This window comes from Mus caroli, unplaced genomic scaffold (assembly GCF_978045245.1).
Source record: "Mus caroli unplaced genomic scaffold, Mus_caroli_1 scaffold_14, whole genome shotgun sequence".
NCBI classification, from domain to species: domain Eukaryota; kingdom Metazoa; phylum Chordata; class Mammalia; order Rodentia; family Muridae; genus Mus; species Mus caroli.
Window position 1 is genome coordinate 114,786,003 of NW_028227269.1, and position 22,105 is coordinate 114,808,107.

General features: G+C 44.5%; 1 protein-coding gene across 1 annotated transcript in view; it reads left to right on the forward strand.

Annotated features, from left to right (window-relative positions):
* The window catches only part of Ptprn2 (protein tyrosine phosphatase receptor type N2), an 808,594-nt gene that overhangs the window by 748,450 nt on the left and 38,039 nt on the right, over positions 1-22,105 (forward strand). Inside the window, exons 16-17 of the mRNA XM_021179074.3 lie at positions 1,531-1,604; positions 7,666-7,743. Coding sequence (XP_021034733.1) covers positions 1,531-1,604; positions 7,666-7,743 — 152 coding nt within the window. The remainder of the gene's footprint in view (positions 1-1,530; positions 1,605-7,665; positions 7,744-22,105) is intronic.

Genomic DNA, 22,105 nt, shown 5'->3' on the forward strand with positions numbered 1-22,105 from the left:
CACAACAGCCTGTAACTCCAGTGTCAGGGAGATCTGACAGCTCTGGCTTCCATGGTCACCTGTACTCACATGTGCACCCATACAAAACCCTACATAATTGAAATATCTTTTCAAATAATGGCTAAGATGGCTCAGTAGATAAAATTCTTGCTATGTAAGCCTAATAATAGGGGTTCAGTCCCCAGAACCCACCCACATTAAAGATAGGAGAGAACCAACTCTATAAAGTTATCTTCTGATTCTACACATGCTTCACGGCACAAGTGTACCTACACAAACACACACACACACTCACACACAAGCACACACACACACACACACACAGACACTCATGCACACAGACATACTTTTTTCAAAGTAAAATCTTCGATAGAAATGAAAGAGCTAGAGGGATAGACATAGTTGTGCATCCTTTAATGCCCACACTTTGGAGGTGAAAACAGGTGGGTCTCTATGAGTTTGAGGCTTGCCTGGTCTACAAAGCAAGTTCCAGAACAGTCAAAGCTACAGAGTAAGGCCCTGTTTCAAAATGAAGTTACAGAAACACGTGGGGGGAAAAGTTCTCAAGTTTGCATTGATACAACTGGGTGGCTCAAGTACCTAGGAGCCACTTTCTACAGAAGTCACCTGTCTGAGGAAGGCGTAAAGGGCTTACAAGTACAGATGACTCTCTCACCAGAATGAAAGACATGGTGTTGTGTGCTTCTCAAAGAAACATTCTGGGGATGGGAGTAATGGTTGAGAGTGGTGGTGGTGTTTGAACTCACTACTGAAGGACAAAGAAGTTTTCACAAGCTCTGGGGCTCTTAAGCAATTCTGTCTTCACAGTCTTCCATCTGCCCCTTCCCCTCCCCCACAGCACACTTTCTACTAAGGGTGCACAGCAGGTAGGAGGCAGTTTGTTCTATATCTAAGGTGTTACACCATTAATCCCACTGTGGGACCTGTCTCCACAGTACTGGGATTCTGTTCTTCACATTCTTATCTTGAGAGCGGACATGTTTCTCCTTTGTGCATTCTTTATCTACATTTTCTCTGACCCTTACTTTCCTTTTGAAACGAAATTCTAACAACGGCAAGGCTTTAATGATTTATCAACGTCTTTTACATTTTGGATAGTGAGTGGCCTTCCTGGTAGTGTGCACGGCTATGTTTATTTACTGAGTGTTGACAGAGCTGTCTGTCACTAAAAGGCCAGTGCTTGGTTAATTCTGCGTAGAAGATAAATCTGGCATTTGACCTCAACATAGAGGAAAACTGTCAAGGTGTCTGAATTCTGCCAAGTGAGAACCCTGGTGCCTTTCCCCATACACACACTGCAATGCCCTTATACCAAAGATTCATACACAGAGTGAGGAAGGGAAGGGTCCACACAGCAAGGTAAGATCCAGAGCTGAAAGGGCTAGAAGGGGAGCCTTAAAGCACATGGAGCCCACAAGGCACCCCCAACCCCACCCATGCAGTGGTTAGCTCTCCTATAGTTGGAGGACTATACAGCAATTTAACCCTTCACCTTTGGCTTACTTGTAGATGACCACTCCAGGATCCTGTTGAAGTCTCAGAACAGCCATGGCAGTTCCGACTACATCAATGCCAGCCCCATTGTAAGTACATGGTCCCTGGGGAGGGAAGGCACAGGGCTATTTTCTTAGGTGGTGTGGTCCATGTGGTAAAGAAAGGACTGGGTTAGATCCCTGCTCTGGCTTATGAGCTGGTGAAGCATTTGGTCCCAGTCTTGCTGCCTCTACAGTCAATGTGGCCTGCAGGGTCCAGACAGCAAGGGCAGTTTCCTGACACGAACTGTGGCTTGGGATGATTCCTGTTCAGTGTCACACTCCTTCTCTGGAGATGTTACTTCCTGTTTACTTATGGCGTTCAGAATACAAAGTCCAAGTATTTTGTGGCTCTGAGGCAGGACAGGACAATGGGTTCTCCTTCAGGCTTCGCCGGTGGCTGGAATCCTTTCCATATAGACCAATATTGAATGAGTGTGGCTGGACCATTCAACCTGACCTAGTAGAAGAGTGGACAGGCAGCAGGTTTGCATGCCCAATGGTAGAGCAGCTTCACCCATACCACGAAGCCTGTCCTCCCCACTCCTTGTAATGTCATGTTCCCATAGTGGCACATCTTTAGGCTCAGGATGTATGTTCTTATCTCAAGCCTCAGAAGAAGTGACTGGAAAGGGAAGAGTCAGAGCCATCTGAAGGCTGACCAGGAAGAGAGGGGAAACTGGTAGTGGAGGGCTAGAAAGTTGGTGTTGGGGAGGCTCAGCTGGCCTCCACAGTGGGGCTGGGCTGATATGGTTGGAAGAGAAGAAGCCATGCAGAGTCACAGAGCGTGGTCAGAATCACCCTACTCAAAGCAGAGGCTTTCATCCTGTGGATCCCAGGACAGCTCTTGCATGGACCATATCATATCCCTCGGTCAGACTCAGGGAAGTACCAGGAATCTCACCTCCGTTCTGAAGCTTGCATTTACCAAACAGGGCCGCCTGAAGCATACAACGTTTTCTGACGAGATTCCCCACAGTACCAGGAACTAAAAGTGCACGGGTGATCTCCAATTCATAAACCTGGATCATCGTGTCCTGGGCTCTTTCCAGCCCTCCAATAGGAAGCCATCCGTGAGCATCTGTCCATCATATTGTGGGAGGGGCTTCCGACAGATTACTAGGAGATGCTCAGCATCATCCCTTTCGGGTGAAATTGTGGTTAAGACTCCAGCACGTGTGGCCAATCCCATTTCCCGACACCTCAGCCCACACAGGGAGTTCCAAGCACTGTGAGATATGAACTGAATGGGGGGGAGCTGGTGCTTTGTCTCCCCCACCTGAGCCCAGACCGGTGCATGTCCATAGAAAAGGGGTGCCTTCTTTACCTCAGCAGGAGTGGACTTTAAACCCAGAACTCATCTGTTTCAGTGGTTCTCATTTGGAGTTGCTCAAATATTCTTGATGCTTAGGACTAAGTCAAGTTCCCACCTGAGACTTGCCACCTGACTCACTCACGAGCAGAGTCTAAGTTCTGATTTATAAGCGTCTGGGCTCAGGCTCTACATGGTAGAAACCAACAGGGGATAGCCACTCAAAGTCATCTGAAGCAGTCTTCTTCTTGTCCTGGTCCCTTTTCTCATAAAGAACTAGACGGGAAAACAAGAATGTAAGTAGCTCCTATTTTCAAGTCTGAACATCAAGAGCTCATGCCAAGGCACACTTAGCTGTCCCATGTGATGGTTGGTGACAAGCAGTCAACCAAGGGAGTTCAGGCTGAAACCTTGCCTAGGTGCTGGTTCATGTGGCTCAATAGCTGTACCATCCACAGACCAATGTCACAAGGTATTCTTCAGTGGAGGTAGGACATCCCCGTGAGCTCATGTCAGAGTGACTCCCAGGCCTTGCTGTCCATGGCTCCAGGTCAGAAGGGTCAGTAGAAAAGGCAGAATTCTGGTAACATTTGCTTTCTCTATGCTTCATATTATAATTTTTTTCCCTCTAAATTTGGATTGTAAGAATGAGCTGGAAGAAACTGATTGTGCCGTCTGTCTGAGGTAGCTAGAGGAACCGTGATAATGACCTTCACAGCAGCCACTGAATGAAGCAGCTTACAATTACAGTGCAGACAGCCCTGGCTGTGCCACATAAAACTATGATAATTACATCTGTGCCTACTCCTCATTAAATTTCAGGGAAGTCATCCAGTAGTAAATAAGGAGCAATCTTTGCTTTTAAATCGGGGTCATGAGAGTAAACGGGGATTCTGTCATCCCACGTAGTGCTTATGAGAAAGAAGCGTTCACCCTAAGCACCGTGCTTAGCTATTCTGGAGGCCTCCAGACTGAGGGAGGCCACCCACCTGGCCATGGTTCAGATAAGTACCCAGTATGGGTGACCCAGAACCCAAGATTCCTAACACCACCAAGAAACAAGCTCAGTTGTTCATACTACTGTAACAGTGACAGGAGCAAAATGAATGTTTCAGTTTGAATGCATTTAAATAATTTAAGTTGGGACAGGGTGGATCCTAAGAAAAGGATGACAGATGTCCTAAGAGGTTGGCCAAGTGTGGGGGACAATTTGTGGATTCTCAGAACATACTCAACCAAACATCTGTGCTTGTAAGTTTGGTGTACATCAGTGTTAAATAAATCTCTACTCTGTGTATGAAATGGGCCTTAGCATTCCTTGGTTCCAAAGCTCTAGTACCCAAGTGAAGACTTGGCATCAGGACAAGAGTCTCATCATGTTTGCTTTTAAGAAAGCATGCCAGCCATTCATGTTGCTACAAGCCTTTAATCCCAGCACTTGGGAGGCTGAGGCAGGCATATCACTGAATTCAGAGCTTTCCTGAGTCTACACAGAGAGGTTCAAGACAGCCGGGGCTACACAGAGAAAACTTACCTTGAAAAAACAAAAAAATAATTCTGTGAAACTTGCCTCACATCTGGGGTGTAGGGGACACAGAAGTGTCAGAATATATACAGACACTCTGTGTAACTCCAGCACCTAGGACTGTGCATCCTCCCCAAACCTGGCCAGGTCTTCCCAAGATTTTGGGGCTGCAGCTTGGGGAGGACAGGGCCAGTCTAGAGTAGACACTCCCTGCCTACTGGCAGTAGGAATTTGCTTCCTCTTCCTGCCTCCTAAGTTCTTGAGAGCTTCTGGCTTGAAATGCTCAGTACTCTGTTTTCAAAGTCAGTTTTGTTTAGAACATTGCTGAGCGCTTTAGTGTAAAGATGAAGCTGGTAACTCATAGACTGAACAGTTGTCATCCATGTTCAACAGCAAGAAACTGGCTCATTCTTCATCCATATAGAAATACATGGACTTTCACCTCGTGTTGTAATAACAGCCTGAGACACAGCTGAGTGAGGGCTCGAGTCAACACAGGCTAACAGCTTTCCTTCTTATAACCGCACAAGCAGAGCTGCAGATTCAGCATACTTGGGTGCCAGGGGCTTTTGACTTAGTTTCCTTAAAGTCACTTGAATGAGTCTCCTAGGATTATCTGTCATGCTGATTTCTCTGAGCAGGCTGGGTTCCTGAAAATCCCCCAGTAGGAAGACTGTTATTGAGAGGCCATTGCTAGGCCAGTTCCTTAGCTTACCACTGAAAGCTAAAGGGTATGCCCCAGCAGTGGAGTGGAGGCTCTATAAAGGAAGTGTCGATGCATCCCTACAGCCTCCTGCCCCCAAAGTGTGGCATCTGCCTCAGCACATTGCAAATATTCACTGATGCGCTCAGAACATCTGTTCAGATATGTACCCTCGTGCCGGTGGAGTTACCATTGATAACACGTGCCTAGAAGTCAGTGTCCAGCATACCACTCCCCAACTCTTCACACACTAGAACAGAGACCCAGACAATGTGTATACTTGGAAGTTTGTGTATAGAACCATAATGCTGCTCATATGAAGGCTATAAAAAGAAGCAGAAAACAATGAGAAAGAAGGCAGGAAACAGCCATGAAGGATAGAGAATGCTGGAGTGGGCAACATGTTAGCTGACCACCATGGCAGGCCAGTCATCATATTCCCCTACTAAAATGAATAATCCAATTCATAGAAACACATCACACGAACTCTGAACATAGTTACTGTGCCCTGAAAACTTAGATGTGGTAAAACTTCTGTCTGTCTAGCTAAATGTTTGCCTCACTTCTATGCAAAGACTTAAGCAAACCAGGGCAGACTTTCTGCTGCTCACATTGGTGGGTGCAAAGTGCTTCTTCACTGTCATGTATCATGCTCCCTCCCTGCATTCTGTGCTGCTTGCCTTCTCTCCCGGATCCTTCCCTGTACTGCCCTGCTCACATCCTTGGCTTTCTTACCTTCTGCTTGTTGTCTAAGCAAGTTCGGTGGGGTTAGACTTTTTTTTAATGACAATTAGGACCTATCACAAAGGTGGACAATTTGTCTTCCCAAAATGCTGCCCATGTTTCCTTTTATTCTTGCATTTCTCATTCTTAAAACAGATAAATTGGTAGTTTAAACATGTCACAAATTTTAAATATGCTATATAGTCTATGTTGTTTTGGGGAAAAGAAAATCACATAGGAGAAGGGGGTGGTGCGTCCCTTCCTCTACAATGCTGTTTGCTGAAAGACAGGGCCTCTGTAAATAGCTGTCACCCCCAGCAAATGCATATTTTGAAAAATCAAAACTCCTCAATTCTGCTAAGCATTTTTCTGCTGAAACATCTTAATTGGGGCTTTCAGTGAAAGCAAGATAATTTTACCTGTATTGTGTATGTTGTGAATCTCAAAACGAGGTCCAGTTTTAATTATGAATCATGAAATTAGATGCACAGAAAGCTCTCCCCTGCCCCCACCCCAGCCAGCTTCCACATTGTTGTTCTGTTAGAATAACTCACACCAGCTGCTTTGTGTTCTTGCCCTCTTTCATGCTTACATAATTACAAGGTGCGTCCAGCACCTTTCTGTGCTGACAGGCTTCATCTCTGCGAGTGCTCACAAGCTGTGCATGGGCTGATGGGGGCTGAGACTCTCTTCCCAAGCCTTCACAACGATCAGCACATGGTTAAAACTTCTCTCTCTCTCTCTCTCTCTCTCTCTCTCTCTCTCTCTCTCTCTCTCTCTCTCTCTCTCGCTCCCTCTCTCGCTCTGTGTGTGTGTGCGCATGTATGCATGTGCACAGTCAGTCTTCAAGTTAGCCATTGAAATTAAAGTCTGTGATGTGGAATGCCCCCCATTTGAGTGAGCAAGGCATATGACAAAAAACAAAACAAAACAAAACAAAAAAAACCCTCAATCCCATTCTTTGTTCTCAGTCTCTCACAGTCAGGATAGAAATGGAAATGAACTTCTGGAAAGGTGGACCACATCTGTGAAATGCCTGTGAATGTACATATGGAGATGCACACTGATGGAATGCACACATGTAGACACACAGAGGTGCCAGTACACACAGACCCGAAGACATACACACATACATATGCATATACAGAGGCATACAGACAGACACATTAGACACAAAGAGACATAAACATGCAGACAGACACACCCACACCCACAAACATACAGATACCTATTCATACAATACTTACAGACACACACTGATGGGTGCACACAAGCAGACTTGCAGGCAGACACACTTACACAGACTCACAGACCAATGATCCCAGGTTGGCTGCATGTGTCCCTCCCAGGATAAACAAAAACACCCAACATGAGTGAGCTCCTCAGCCAAGTAGTTTTATGTGTTCCAAGACACACAACCTTGTCTACTGCATGTGGGCATGGGCCCATTGCTAGGAGGTCAGGCATAGCCACTCTCTACTAGACTCCAGTTCTGGCAGGCATCCACATGTCCTGGAGTGGGTGGAGGTTGCCTCCCTGTCCTGGAGCAAAATCTCAGCTGCTCTGAGGTGGCATGAATGGTGATCAATATTGCCTATTCAGCCAGGCACTGGCCCCGTTTTGCTTGGCTCCTGGTCATCATTTGTATGCACTGCTCTGGAACAGGATAGATAGGCTAAAGGACTCACCGTCGTTGGACGTGTCCTGGCTTTTATACATCTGATGGTGATGGGACTTCCCGTGTAGGTCCTGTGTGTTAATAGCCATGGGTACAAGCTGTGCTGCCCTGTGTTCCCATGTCTTCCTGCCTGTGTAACTGATCCTTATCCCACCCCTCTTGTTCCTGCAGATGGACCATGACCCACGAAACCCCGCATACATTGCCACCCAAGGCCCACTTCCCGCCACGGTGGCCGACTTCTGGCAGGTGAATCTTCTTTTATTAATTTTATTTTCTAAAGATAAGATGTTAGTGAATTGTCCATAAATTAACTCAATGGACTCAGTGAAACAAATCCATTTATACTGCTTTTCAAATATTACTTCAGAATTCATGAGTTCTTTATTTTCTCATCGGAGATGTTTAACGTTTTAACGATTTCTGCTCTTTAGCCATATTATAATTTAACTTTATAAAAGATAATGAAGTGAAATTAATACACATTTACACTATATTTTATTCAAATGTGCCTTTATTGTTTTATTTTTATGAAGATGAAAAATGCGCCCCAAATACAGTTTATCTTCTTGGAGGGTTTTTAATTTTATATTTCCAAGGCCATCCTGCTCTTTTTCATCCAGCGCAATCCTGCATCACCCCCAATGAGTCTGCAACTTGGAAACTAGTTCTAACTTGAACAAATGAGGGTAGAGTTAGACCAGTCAACAGAGTGCCCCTCCCTGACCAGAATAAATAGGAACAGATTTGGGGAAGGACATGGTGGGTCACAGGATTAGGGATGTGGCATGGCGGATCATACACTGGAATACAGGGCTAGGCTCCCTCGGCAGCAGGTTGTAGCCTCTGGCCCTGTGTTAGTCCACAGGGATCCTGGAACAGAGGCAGGAAAGAGCAAGACTGCTGGATGTGGTGCAGTAGACCCAGGGGTGAAGCGCAGACAGTACAACCACGTGTAAGCCTGCTGCCGTGTTACCAATGGAGCTGCAGCAGTGTGCTGACCTAAGACCAAATTACTCTGGATCGCTTGATATAGACTAAATCAGGAAATAAGCCTGCATTCCAGACTTTTGCTCTTCCCTCTCCCAACTCATGTAAAAAAAGAAATGCAAAGGAAGGGGTCGGGATGCCTGCAGCTGCTCAAGGCACTTTGCCTCCACACACACTGAGCCTCAAATTTCATCACCTGCTTTCTGGGCAAGACTCACCAACCAGAAAGGTGAGGCTGGGCACGGAATACATACATGTGACCACCTTCTTCTTCTATGGGCCTTCCTCATGCTATCAGGAAGAGCAAAATGAAGCAGGCTCGCTGAGCCACCCTGCAGATGCTATTGAGTTTGGCGTGGAACTAGTGACCTTTGCTGCAAGATTGGTGTGGAGCACATTGGTGTCCTTCAACTTAGAGAATAGATAGGTTCCCTCGATGTTAAATTCACAAGAGTGTCCATCCCAAACGAAAAAGGTCTACTCACGAGAAACTTGGGCACACCATCTTCAGAAGACCCTGCGTGTAGAACCCCACTTCAGTCTTCTTGAAGTAATCTGTCCATCCAACTGCTCAGAGATACAACCAGGAAGAAAGAAAAAGAACATTTTGAATCACATGACAGGACAAACATACTCACAGGATCCCAAGCCCACTGGGCTCCTTCCCAATTGAACACATGGAGGAATGGCATCTGGTTCCACCACCTTTACCAGCTCACTCACCAACAGGTGCAATGCTTTGTGCATGTCAGGGTCCTCTCACCACCCTCTGAGGGGTGGGAACAGTGACTGCTCACACCCTTAGATCATTCAGTTCCCAGATAAAGACACAAAACCCTTATATTTATAATAAGTCTTTCAGAGCACCAGAACTGGGCAGATATCTACCCTCTATATTATTATGTCTACTTCCCTGCCAATAACTCCAAGATAAGACCTGCCATATTCAACCTGGGCTGCTCTTACACTGACTGGCCAGCCTTCGTGGCCATGTCTTCAAGATTCATCTACCCTGTGGGGTCTTCCACCTTCTCTAATCTCCCCTCATGTTCAGCCTCAGACCCCAAGTCTGGGAACTGAACTGTGCCTACCTCTCTTTCGCCCATCTATAGGCTGTAGGCATCTTTATTCACCAATCAGGGATGGCTTGAGAAGTGACTTAGCTTCACTTGGTCTGTGTGAGGATCTTCTCATCCCTGAGGCCCCCCAGGGCCAGTAATTAGCATGACAATACATAGCAACAAAAGAACAGCTTTAAATTAAGGAGCCAGGTTTGCACAACAAAGGCTGGTAAACTGTGAGAGAATTCAGAATTAAAATACATAGCAATAGACCCTCAACAAACCTTTACACTGCAGTCTATGAGACTAGGAGGTTCATCTTTTAGCCAAGTTCATGGCTAGAGTCAGAATGCTTAACTTGTCTTCTGCTTAGTGTAGACTGCGCTGTAATTGCTAAAGATGGTTCATTTCATCACTCTGCACTGACCACAGGAAGGTTTAGCGAAAGCAACTCTTAATTGGAATTTAAAAGAAAAATTTTAAAGTGAGAGGAAGGGCAGAGTCAGTTGAGGCACACTTCAATCCGAATTTAGCATAGAGTTCTGAGAGACAGAAGGTCTTCCATTGGTAACATTTATTCTATATCCAGAAGCACCCATGGCCTATAGGTTCTGTGCCTAAGGATATCAGTACACTTGAGGTTGGTGAAGCCTTGGAGGGGTAATGCACAAAAGAAGAAGAAGGAGGAGGAGGAAGAGGAGGAAGAGGAAGAAGAGGAGGAGGAAGAGGAGAAGCAACAGTAGCTCACCACACCCCTTCCATCAGGACTCCTGATTCATACATGTGACTATTTCAGGGAAGAGCTGGGGTTAGGAGATGTGCATGCTTGCAAGGTAAGCCAAAAGATTCTTGCATGTACCCATCTCAAGGATGCCACCTTAGAGGATTATAACTAGGATCTGCACATCAAGCAGACAGAAAAAAGGGGGCATTAGCTTGTCAGCACCTGCAGCTCCAGCTGGCCATCCACCATGCCGTGTGTCTCAAGTGCCTACACCTACACAGCACAGCTCTTCCTCACTGTCTGTCAAGTTAAGATGAATATTCATAAAAACACAAATGGACAGTTACCTTTGCTGCTGGCCAAGCAGCATCCACAGAGAAAGCCCCCACTATCTAAAACTTGTCTCAGGCCAGAAAGCCTCCCACAGAAATGTGAGCACATTTTTAAAGGATAAAACTCTATATGTAGTGCAGCACAGACTGTGGGCATCAGACCACTGAAAAGAATATATCTTCCTCCTCCTCCTCCTCCTCCTCCTCTGCATTCCTGTCCTTCAATAGGAATAGGTCTTTTGATAAAAGAGCTAGAGACAATGTTACAGGAAGTTGCTACACAAAGCTTCTCTTCTAGAAAGCTTGGTGGAGACAGCAGCAAGGGGTGCTCTAGCAGGCGTCTCCCAGGCATGGGTTAACCTCTATGGTTGTTAGCCATGAGTACCATGTGAAAGGCCAGGGCGGAGTAGTCTGAGGGTGACTACACACAGTGAGTCCGTGGCAAACACAGCAGGATTCACTGTCAGCCCCATGGCCAGAAGTCCCATGGCATAGTGGACTGGATCCACGCTGTGTACAGACTTGTTAAACTATGCTGTTCGGGGAAATGATGACAATATTGGACTCTGTATGTCTTCAAGACAGGCACAAAGTTTGTCAAATATTTTCATTCTGCAGTTGGTCAGGACTATAGATGAAAACCCACGACAGAGAGGACCAACTGCTACCTAAGGACTGAGAGGCCTCAAGTTAACTCTTTCCAAAAAGCACCTAGAACTTCCTCCACAGGAGGCAGAATAAGGGGTCAGCAGTGGATTTTTCTCAAGGAGTAAAGCATTTGAAATAAGGCAAACTTTAGGTTGGCTGTAACAACAACAAGCCTCTATGATCTCAGCACTTGGGAAGCTGAGGCAGGAGAATGGCCGTCTCAAGACCAGCCGGGGCAGTCTCAAAAGAGAGTGGGGTGAGAGGGGAAAGGAGGAGGAGGAGGGGGAGGGAGAGAGAGAGGGAGAGGGAGAGGGAGAGGGAGAGGGAAGAAGAAGAGGAAGAGGAGGAAGAGGAGAAGAAAGAAAGAAAGAAAGAAAGAAAGAAAGAAAGAAAGAAAGAAAGAAAGAAAGAAAGAAAGAAAGAAAGAAAGAAAGAAAGGAAAGAATAACAACATATATCTCAAAGGAAAACTATCCAGCCTGTGAAGAGGAGTTATATTGTTGTCGGAAGCAGGGCATAGTCAGGCTTTCTTCTCTCCTCCACATTGCTTTCACTGTGTCTGGAACTTTGTGTCTACTTCTGGGACCACACAGTTCAGAGAATTCACAGAAGCAGCCAGGATGACAAAATGTTCTATAACCACAGGAGGAAAGGGAACCCACTGAGGAGAGAGGTAGGAAAGGTTCCTCAGCAGCCAGTACCACATGTGGGCTCCATTCACCTGCCACACCATCCCTGCCGATGCCCCAGAAAGCTTGCTTGGCCTGGAGGATTGTGGCAGGTGGGAGGGAAGGGCTGTTCACAGGCCAGTAGATTTTTTTTAAATGGGAATATTCATTTGGACTAGTGAGATTTTACTGTTTTATGGGGGACTTCTGAAATAATTCCTAGGACAGTGTAATTCCTAGTATACCTGTCTTTGATACTCATAGCTTTCCTCAATCCTACTCACCCCCACCCCACAAGTAAGTGCCTACAGCTCTTTGTAGAATGTAAATCCATGCTTTGGTCTCTGTGCCTAGGATATACAGATCCTAGATCTCCCTCTAGAAAAGACTACAGGGTGCCTCCCACTTACCCACTGGGCCATGTGGAGTGGAAGGCAGGTGCATTTGTTAAGAGGGCAGAGACAGAGGAAAGGAAGTAGCCATCAATGCACACTCTCATATGTGAGGTACTGGACAGGCTCCTGGTCTCATTTGACTGCCTAACCATCCTATGGAGATATAGCACAAAGACATTGCCTAGGACACATAAGAGTTGTCATTGTCACATATAGGAAGCAGAGTCATAGGTGTCACATGCATAGAGAGAATAATCAGTGTTTAGTGGAGACAGTGCATCATCTTGGGAGGACAGGAATGTTCCAGAGATGGATAGTAGGAATTGCTGCCCAACAGTGTGAATGTGTGCACTGCCTCCAAACCGAGAGCTGAGAAACAGTAAACTGTACATTATACATATTTTACTACAGTTTAAACATGAACCATGAATCTGATTCTATCAAGGGGAAGCAGAGGTTCTGAAGCCGTGCCTCACCTGCCAAGGCTACAACTTGGTTAAGACACAACACATTCTAAATCCAGACCCAGGCACTTGTAAGTGTGTTTTTATCACACCATGCTTCTTGCAAGAGCGGAGGCCCCAGAGATAGGACAGGTATTCCTGGTGAACACATCTTTAAGGAGAAAGTAGAAAGGCTGTGCTGACTTTTGGCATCAAAGAGTCAAGTGTTTAAGAAACAGCTCTCAGTCCCAAGGTATAGGCATGGAGAGCCACATTCTTCATGAGTGTGAGATGAATTGAAGGGTATGGGGGTGTGTGGGTCTCCATGAGTACAGAGCAATCTTCTGAGGCAGGGGGACCCCCACACCTGCTCTGTGCCCACAATGGTACAGGATAGTGTGCATGCTTAGTGGAGAACTATGGATGGCTACAGGTGATGGACCAAGAAGCAGTCGTGCAAACATCACTGACCTCTGACCCTTGGTCAGAGCTTCTTGTCACTGTCCTTTTCAGCTTGCCCTGAGCACCTGCCTCTGGAGGCTACAGCTATTTGATAACCCTGAGCAGAGAATGAGGGAGTCAGAAAAATGGATGAGGGAGTGTCCCCCCACATCTCAGTAAGCTGGAAACCTGGGGATTGCAGTGATGTTGGAGAATGCTGTTCATCATCGTGGTGTGGAAGCTGCCCACAGCCCAGGCTGGTGTCTGTTGTCTGGCCATCAGTTGCAGCAGCACCTTCTCAATGTTCCTCTTCTCCAGCCAGGCTACATATTGTCCCCAATGCCACCAAGAGTCAAACCTTCCATCTTCTAGACACAATCCCAGCATACCTCAGTAATGGTTCTCCACCACCAACTCATTAAAAACATCTCAATCTCTGAATGTTAAGGCCCATGGTCTCTTAGGCACCCGGCTGTCATTCAGACTCATCCCAATGGTACCTGTGCCTCCAGGACAGACCCATAAGCATTGTCCTCATCCAACATTCCTCTTGAGCTGAGGCTTCAAAACAGACTTAATTGCGTGGCATGATTCCACGATGACTCATGTCCCCAGCTCCCTTCAGCTCCAGACACTCATGGCAAAGCAGTCATGGCTGCCCATCCCTGTCTACTCTTGGTTGCTGGTGACATGAGGGAACCTCTGATTCTGCTGGCTCGGCGTGGAGATGAGAGAGAAGTGAGCACAGAGCAGCACAGAGCAGCTCACTGCAAAGTCCATATCCAAGGAACACAAAGGGAGACAGCAGTGAGGATGGTTCAGTGGGAAAACTTAACTTTCCAGGACATTGAATTCCAAGCGTTTGACCCCCTGGGTTTTGGATGCACATATTCACAACCTTTTAAAGGTAAAAGCAAGCAAGCAAACAACAGCAGCAAACTCTCTACAGACTTCCTAACCTAAATCTGGGCTTGGTCTGGGAGGTGTATTTGTGATCACAGTCAGTGGCCATTACAGGAATAAAGGGCACATTCATTTCCTTTGTCACACAAACATTTAAATTAGACCGGGTTTGGTTTTTTTTTTTGTTTTTGTTTTTGTTTTTGTTTTTTTTTTACAGAGGAGAAACTTTTAATGATTTGTCTACATGCTTGCTCAAACTCATCCAATCCATTTGATCACAGTGGTCTCATGTGTATAACCAGTCTCAAAAGGTGCAGAGGCAGAACCACATTTGAAATTGGCCGGGCATATTTTTCTCTCTTCTGCTCCTTTATAATCACACGTATAGGAGAAGGATGGTCTTCCTGGGTAGAGGAAGAATGCTTAGGAATCCGATATGCAGAATCTCACCGAGCCTAGCCCAGTGTATAGACTTAATGGTTATTAAAAGGATTGCTTTGTGACTGAATTGCTGAAGGTACTTTCTCAGTACCTTCATTTTTTTTTTTTGTTTTTTTTTTTTTTGTTTTTTTTTTTTAATTTTCAAAATTTTTTTTTAATATTTTTATTACATATTTTCCTCAATTACATTTCCAATACTATCCCAAAAGTCCCCCATAGCGCCCCCCACTTCCCTACCCACCCATTCCCATTCTTTTGGCCCTGGCATTCCCCTATATTGGGGCATATAAAGTTTGCAAGTCCAATGGGCCTCTCTTTCCATTGATGGCCGACTAGGCCATCTTTCGATACATATGCAGCTAGAGACAAGAGCTCCAGGGTTCTGGTTAGTACATTATGTTGTTCCAACAATAGGGTTGCAGATCCCTTTAGCTCCTTGGGTACTTTCTCTAGCTTCTCCATTGGGAGCCCTGTGATACATCCAATAGCTGACTGTGAACATCCACTCCTGTGTTTGCTAGGCCCCGGCATCATCTCACAAGAGACAGCTATATTTGGGTCCTTTCAGCAAAATCTTGCTAGTGTATGCAATGGTGTCAGCGTTTAGAAGCTGATTATGGGACGGATCCCTGGATACAGCAGTCTCTAAATGGTCCATCCTTTCATCACAGCTACGAACTTTGTCTCTGTAACTCCTTCCCTGGGTGTTTTGTTCCCAATTCTAAGAAGGTGCACAGTGTCCACACTTTGGTCTTCATTCTTCTTGAGTTTCATGCGTTTATCAAATTGTATCTTATATCTTGGGTATCCTAAGTTTTGGGCTAATATCCACTTATCAGTGAATACATATTGTGTGAGTTCTTTTGTGATTGTGTTACTTCACTCAAGATGATGCCCTCCAGGTCCATCCATTTGGCTAGGAATTTCATAAATTCATTCTTTTTAATAGCTGAGTAGTACTCCATTGTGTAAATGTACCATAATTTCTGTATCCATTCCTCTGTTGAGGGACATCTGGGTTCTTTCCAGCTTCTGGCTATTATAAATAGGGCTGCTATGAACATAGTGGAGCATGTGTCCTTTTTACCGGTTGGGACATCTTCTGGATATATGCCCAGGAGAGGTATTGCTGGATCCTCCGGTAGTACTATGTCCAATTTTCTGAGGAACCGCCAGACTGATTTCCAGAGTGGTTGTACAAGCTTGCAATCCCACCAACAATGGAGGAGTGTTCCTCTTTCTCCACATCCTCGCCAGCATCTGCTGTCACCTGAATTTTTGATCTTAGCCATTCTGACTGGTGTGAGGTGGAATCTCAGGGTTGTTTTGATTTGCATTTCCCTGATGATTAAGGATGTTGAACATTTTTTCAGGTGCTTCTCTGCCATTCGGTATTCCTCAGGTGAGAATTCTTTGTTCAGTTCTGAGCCCCATTTTTAATGGGGTTATTTGACTTTCTGGAGTCCACCTTCTTGAGTTCTTTATATATATTGGATATTAGTCCCTTATCTGATTTAGGATAGGTGAAGATCCTTTCCCAATATGTTGGTGGTTTTTTTGTCTTATTGATGGTGTCTTTAGCCTTGCAGAAGCTTTGTAGTTTCATGAGGTCCCACTTGTCAATTCTCGATCTTACAGCACAAGCCATTACTGTTCTATTCAGGAATTTTTCCCCTGTGCCCATATCTTCAAGGCTTTTCCCCACTTTCTCCTCTATAAGTTTCAGTGTCTCTGGTTTTATGTGAAGTTCCTTGATCCACTTAGACTTGACCTTAGTACAAGGAGATAGGAATGGATCGATTCGCATTCTTCTACATGTTAACAACCAGTTGTGCCAGCACCATTTGTTGAAAATGCTGTCTTTCTTCCACTGGATGTTTTTAGCTCCCTTGTTGAAGATCAAGTGACCATAGGTGTGTGGGTTCATTTCTGGGTCTTCAATTCTATTCCATTGGTCTATTTGTCTGTCACTATACCAGTACCATGCAGTTTTTATCACAATTGCTCTGTAGTAGAGCTTTAGGTCCGGCATGGTGATTCCACCAGAGGTTCTTTTATCCTTGAGAAGAGTTTTTGCTATCCTAGGTTTTTTGTTATTCCAGATGAATTTGCAGATTGCACTTTCTAATTCGTTGAAGAATTGATTTGGAATTTTGATGGGGATTGCATTGAATCTGTAGATTGCTTTTGGCAAGATAGCCATTTTTACAATGTTGATCCTGCCAATCCATGAGCATGGGAGATCTTTCCATCTTCTGAGATCTTGTATAATTTCTTTCTTCAGAGACTTGAAGTTTTTATTATACAGATCTTTCACTTCCTTAGTTAGAGTCACGCCAAGATATTTTATATTATTTGTGACTATTGAGAAGGGTGTTGTTTCCCTAATTTCTTTCTCAGCCTGTTTATTCTTTGTGTAGAGAAAGGCCATTGATTTGTTTGAGTTAATTTTATATCCAGCTACTTCACCGAAGCTGTTTATCAGGCTTAGGAGTTCTCTGGTGGAATTTTTAGGGTCACTTATATATACTATCATATCATCTGCAAAAAGTGATATTTTGACTTCATCTTTTCCAATTTGTATCCCTTTGATCTCCTTTTGTTGTCGAATTGCTCTGGCTAGGACTTCAAGTACAATGTTGAATAGGTATGGAGAAAGTGGACAGCCTTGTCTAGTCCCTGATTTTAGAGGGATTGCTTCAAGCTTCTCACCATTTACTTTGATGTTGGCTACTGGTTTGCTGTAGATTGCTTTTATCATGTTTAGGTATGGGCCTTGAATTCCTGATCTTTCCAAGACCTTTATCATGAATGGGTGTTGGATCTTGTCAAATGCTTTTTCCGCATCTAACGAGATGACCATGTGGTTTTTGTCTTTGAGTTTGTTTATATACTGGCTTACGTTGATGGATTTCCGTATATTGAACCATCCCTGCATCCCTGGGATGAAACCTACTTGGTCAGGATGGATGATTGTTTTGATGTGTTCTTGGATTCGGTTAGCAAGAACTTTATTGAGGATTTTTGCATCAATATTCATAAGGGATATTGGTCTGAAGTTTTCTATCTTTGTTGGGTCTTTTTGTGGTTTAGGTATCAGAGTAATTGTGGCTTCATAGAATGAGTTGGGTAGAGTACCTTCTGTTTCTATTTTGTGGAATAGTTTGTGAAGAACTGGGATTAGATCTTCTTTGAAGGTCTGATAGAACTCTGCACTAAACCCATCTGGTCCTGGCCTTGTTTTAGTTGGGAGACTATTAATGACTGCTTCTATTTCTTTGGGGGATATAGGGCTGTTTAGATCATTAACCTGATCTTGATTCAACTTTGGTACCTGGTATCTGTCTAGGAACTTCTCCATTTCATCCAGGTTCTCCAGTTTTGTTGAGTATAGCCTTTGGTAGAAGGATCTGATGGTGTTTTGGATGTCTTCAGGATCTGTTGTTATGTCTCCTTTTTCATTTCTGATTTTGTTTTGTTTTTTTTTTTTTTGGTTTTTCGAGACAGGGTTTCTCTGTGTAGCCCTGGCTGTCCTGGAACTCACTTTGTAGACCAGGCTGGCCTCGAACTCAGAAATCCGCCTGCCTCTGCCTCCCGAGTGCTGGGATTAAAGGCGTGCGCCACCACGCCCGGCTCTGATTTTGTTAATTAGGATGCTTTCCCTGTGCCCTCTAGTGAGTCTGGCTAAGGGTTTATCTATCTTGTTGATTTTCTCAAAGAACCAGCTCCTTGATTGGTTGATTCTTTGAATAGTTTTTCTTGTTTCCACTTGGTTGATTTCACCCCTGAGTTTGATTATTTCCTGCCGTCTACTCCTCTTGGGTGAATTTGCTTCCTTTTGTTCTAGTGCTTTTAGGTGTGTTGTCAAGCTGCTAATGTGTGCTCTCTCTAGTTTCCTTTTGGAGGCACTCAGAGCTATGAGTTTTCCTCTTAGAAATGCTTTCATTGCGTCCCATAAGTTTGGGTATGTTGTGGCTTCATTTTCATTGAACTCTAAAAAGTCCTTAATTTCTTTCTTTATTCCTTCCTTGACCAAGGTATCATTGAGAAGAGTGTTGTTCAGTTTCCACGTGAAGGTTGGCTTTCTATTATTTATTCTGTTATTGAAGATCAGCCTTAGTCCATGGTGATCTGATAGGATGCATGGGACAATTTCAATATTTTTATATCTGTTGAGGCCTGCTTTGTGACCAATTATGTGGTCAATTTTGGAGAAGGTACCATGAGGTGCTGAGAAGAAGGTATATCCTTTTGTTTTAGGATAGAATGTTCTGTAGATATCTGCCAGATCCATTTGATTCATAATTTCTCTTAGTTTCACTGTGTCCCTGTTTAGTTTCTGTTTCCATGATCTGTCCATTGGTGAAAGTGGTGTGTTGAAGTCTCCCACTATTATTGTATGAGGTGCAATGTGTGCTTTGAGCTTTACTAAAGTTTCTTTAATGAATGATGCTGCCTTTGTATTTGGAGCATAGATATTCAGGATTGATAGTTCCTCTTGGAGGATTTTACCTTTGATGAGTATGAAGTGTCCCTCCCTGTCTTTTTTAATGACTTTGGGTTGGAAGTCAATCTTATCAGATATTAGAATGGCTACTCCAGCTTGTTTCTTCATGCCATTTGCTTGGAAAATTGTTTTCCAGCCTTTCATTCTGAGGTAGTGTCTATCCTTTTCTCTGAGATGAGTTTCCTGTAAGCAGCAAAATGTTGGGTCTTGTTTGTGTAGCCAGTTTGTTAGTCTATGTCTTTTTATCAGGGAGTTGAGTCCATTGATATTAAGAGATATTAAGGAAAAGTAATTGTTGTTTCCTGTTATTTTTGTTGTTAAAGTTGGCATTTTGTTCTTGTGGCTGTCTTCTTTTAGGTTTGTTGAGGGATTACCTTCTTGTTGTTTCTAGGGCGTGGTTCCTGTCCTTGTATTGGTTTTTTTCTGTTATTATCGTTTGAAGGGCTGGATTCGTGGAGAGATAATGTGTGAATTTGGTTTTGTCGTGGAATACTTTGGTTTCTCCATCTATGTTAATTGAGAGTTTGGCTGGGTATAGTAGCCTGGGCTGGAATTTGTGTTCTTTTAGTGTCTGTATAACATCCGTCCAGGATCTTCTGGCTTTCATAGTCTCTGGTGAAAAATCTGGTGTAATTCTGATAGGCTTGCCTTTATATGTTACTTGGCCTTTTTCTCTTACTGCTTTTAGTATTCTATCTTTATTTAGAGCATTTGTTGCTCTGATTATTATGTGTCGGGAGGTATTTCTTTTCTGGTCCAGTCTATTTGGAGTTCTGTAGGCTTCTTGCATGTTCATGGGCATCTCTTTCTTTAGATTTGGGAAGTTTTCTTCTATAATTTTGTTGAAGATGTTTGCTGGTCCTTTGAGTTGAAAATCTTCATTCTCATCCACTCCTATTATCCGTAGGTTTGGTCTTCTCATTGTGTCCTGTATTTCTTGGATGTTTTGAGTTAGGATCTTTTTGCATTTTACATTTTCCTTGATTGTTGTGCCGATGTTCTCTATGGAATCTTCTGCACCTGAGATTCTCTCTTCCATCTCTTGTATTCTGTTGCTGATGCTCGTATCTATGGTTCCAGATTTCTTTCCTAGGGTTTCTATCTCCAGTGTTGCCTCATTTTGGGTTTTCTTTATTGTGTCTACTTCCCTTTTTAGGTCTAGTATGGTTTTGTTCATTTCCATCATCTGTTTGGATGTGTTTTCCTGTTTTTCTGTAAGGACTTCTACCTGTTTGATTATGTTATCGTGTTTTTCTTTAAGGATTTGTAACTCTTTAGCAGTGTTCTCCTGCAATTCTTTAAGGGATTTTTGTGCTTCCTCTTTATTGTCTTCTGCCTGTTTAGCAGTGTTCTCCTGCATTTCTTTAAGTGTGTTATTAACGTCCTTCTTGAAGTCCTCTATCATCATCAGGAGATATGCTTTTAAATCCATGTCTAACTTTTCCGGTGTGTTGGGGTGCCCTGGACTGGGCGAAGTGGGGGTGCTGGGTTCTAATGATGGTTGGTGGTCTTGGTTTCTGTTAGTAAGATTATTACGTTTACCTTTCGCCATCTGGTAATCTCTCGGGTTAGTTGTTATCGTTGTCACTGTTTAAAGATTGGAGCAGAAGCTGTGTTCCACTCACCAGCAGTCTCTAAATCCTGCGGCGGGGGTCGTGGGTAGCTGACGGTACCCCGGTGCTGGTCCAGCCGGAAGAGGCCTGTGGTCCTACTCAGGCCGTTTTTCTGCTTCCCTAACTAATGCAGTCTCTGGTCCCACGTGCAATTGGATTGGAGCAGAAGCTGTGTTCCACTCTCCAGAAGTCTTAAGATCCTGTGGTGGGTGTTGTGGGTAGCTGGTGAGTGTCAGCCGACCCTGCGCCCCAGCTGCCCTGGTGCTTTTCTGACCGGAAGAGGGTTGTGGCCCTATGTAGGCCGGATTTCTCTCTCCCCAACCAGAGCAGTCTCAGGTCCCGCGTGATTGGACTGGAGCAGAAGCTGTGTTCCACTCACCAGCAGTCCCAAAATCCTGGGGCGGGGGTCGTGGGTAGCTGGCGGGTGTCAGGCAACCCTGCGCTCCCGCTACCCCGGCGCTGATCCAGCTGGATGAGGCCTGTGGTCCTACTCAGGCCGGTTTCTGCTTCCCTAACTAGTGCAGTCTCAGGTCCCGCGCAATTGGATTGGAGCAGAAGCTGTACTCCACTCACCAGAAGTCTTAAGATCCTGTGGCGGGTGTTGTGGGTAGCTGGCGAGTGTCAGCAGACCCTGCGCCCCAGCTGCCCCGGTGCTTTTCTGACCGGAAGAGCCCGGGTTTGGTTTTAACATATGTTTGTAGACCACAGCTTTGTCTTTCTTTCCCCTTCTTGCTGATGTGATGAAAAGAAATTCCCATGGAGATCAATTTAAAGGAGAGAGGATTGATATGGCTATAGAGCAGGAATGTCACAGTGACAGAAAGATGAGAGAACTGGTCAGCTACATTCTCAGTCAAGAGGAGATGACAGTGAACACATGCATGCAGGCTCAGCTCCCAAAACATGTTCAGGGTGGGTCTTCCCACCACAATTAACTCAATTAAGAAAACACCTCATGCCGGGCGTGTTGGCGCAAATTTAGAGCAATTTTAGGCTAAACCTGAACATTCCCACGATTGTCATGGGAAAAGTTAGATTTCCTGAACTAGGTGGATTTTTTTTGTTTGTTTGTTTTTTGTTTTTTTAAGGAGATGCTCATGAGCAAAAGAATCATTGCATAGTGGAGAGTTTTATTAATAGAAAAATTACATAAAAACTTAAGTTTAAAACTTCCCATATAGTAAAACATACACATTACTGCTTTAAAATATTACCTAGGCTGTCCATCCCTCCCCAGCCACCTCCCCACCTCCTCACAGTTAAACTCGCCTTTTCTCAGTGAGTAGATCCTGGTTTGTTTGTTTGTTTTTCTTGCCTTTTCCATAACGTTTGACAACCCTGCTCCCAACCGCCCCATGTGTCCTGCTCACATCTGGGCGCAGGTGTCATCTGATGAGTATTCACACTGCCCAGAAGTTAGAGAAGAGACTGGTGATGCTTCAGCT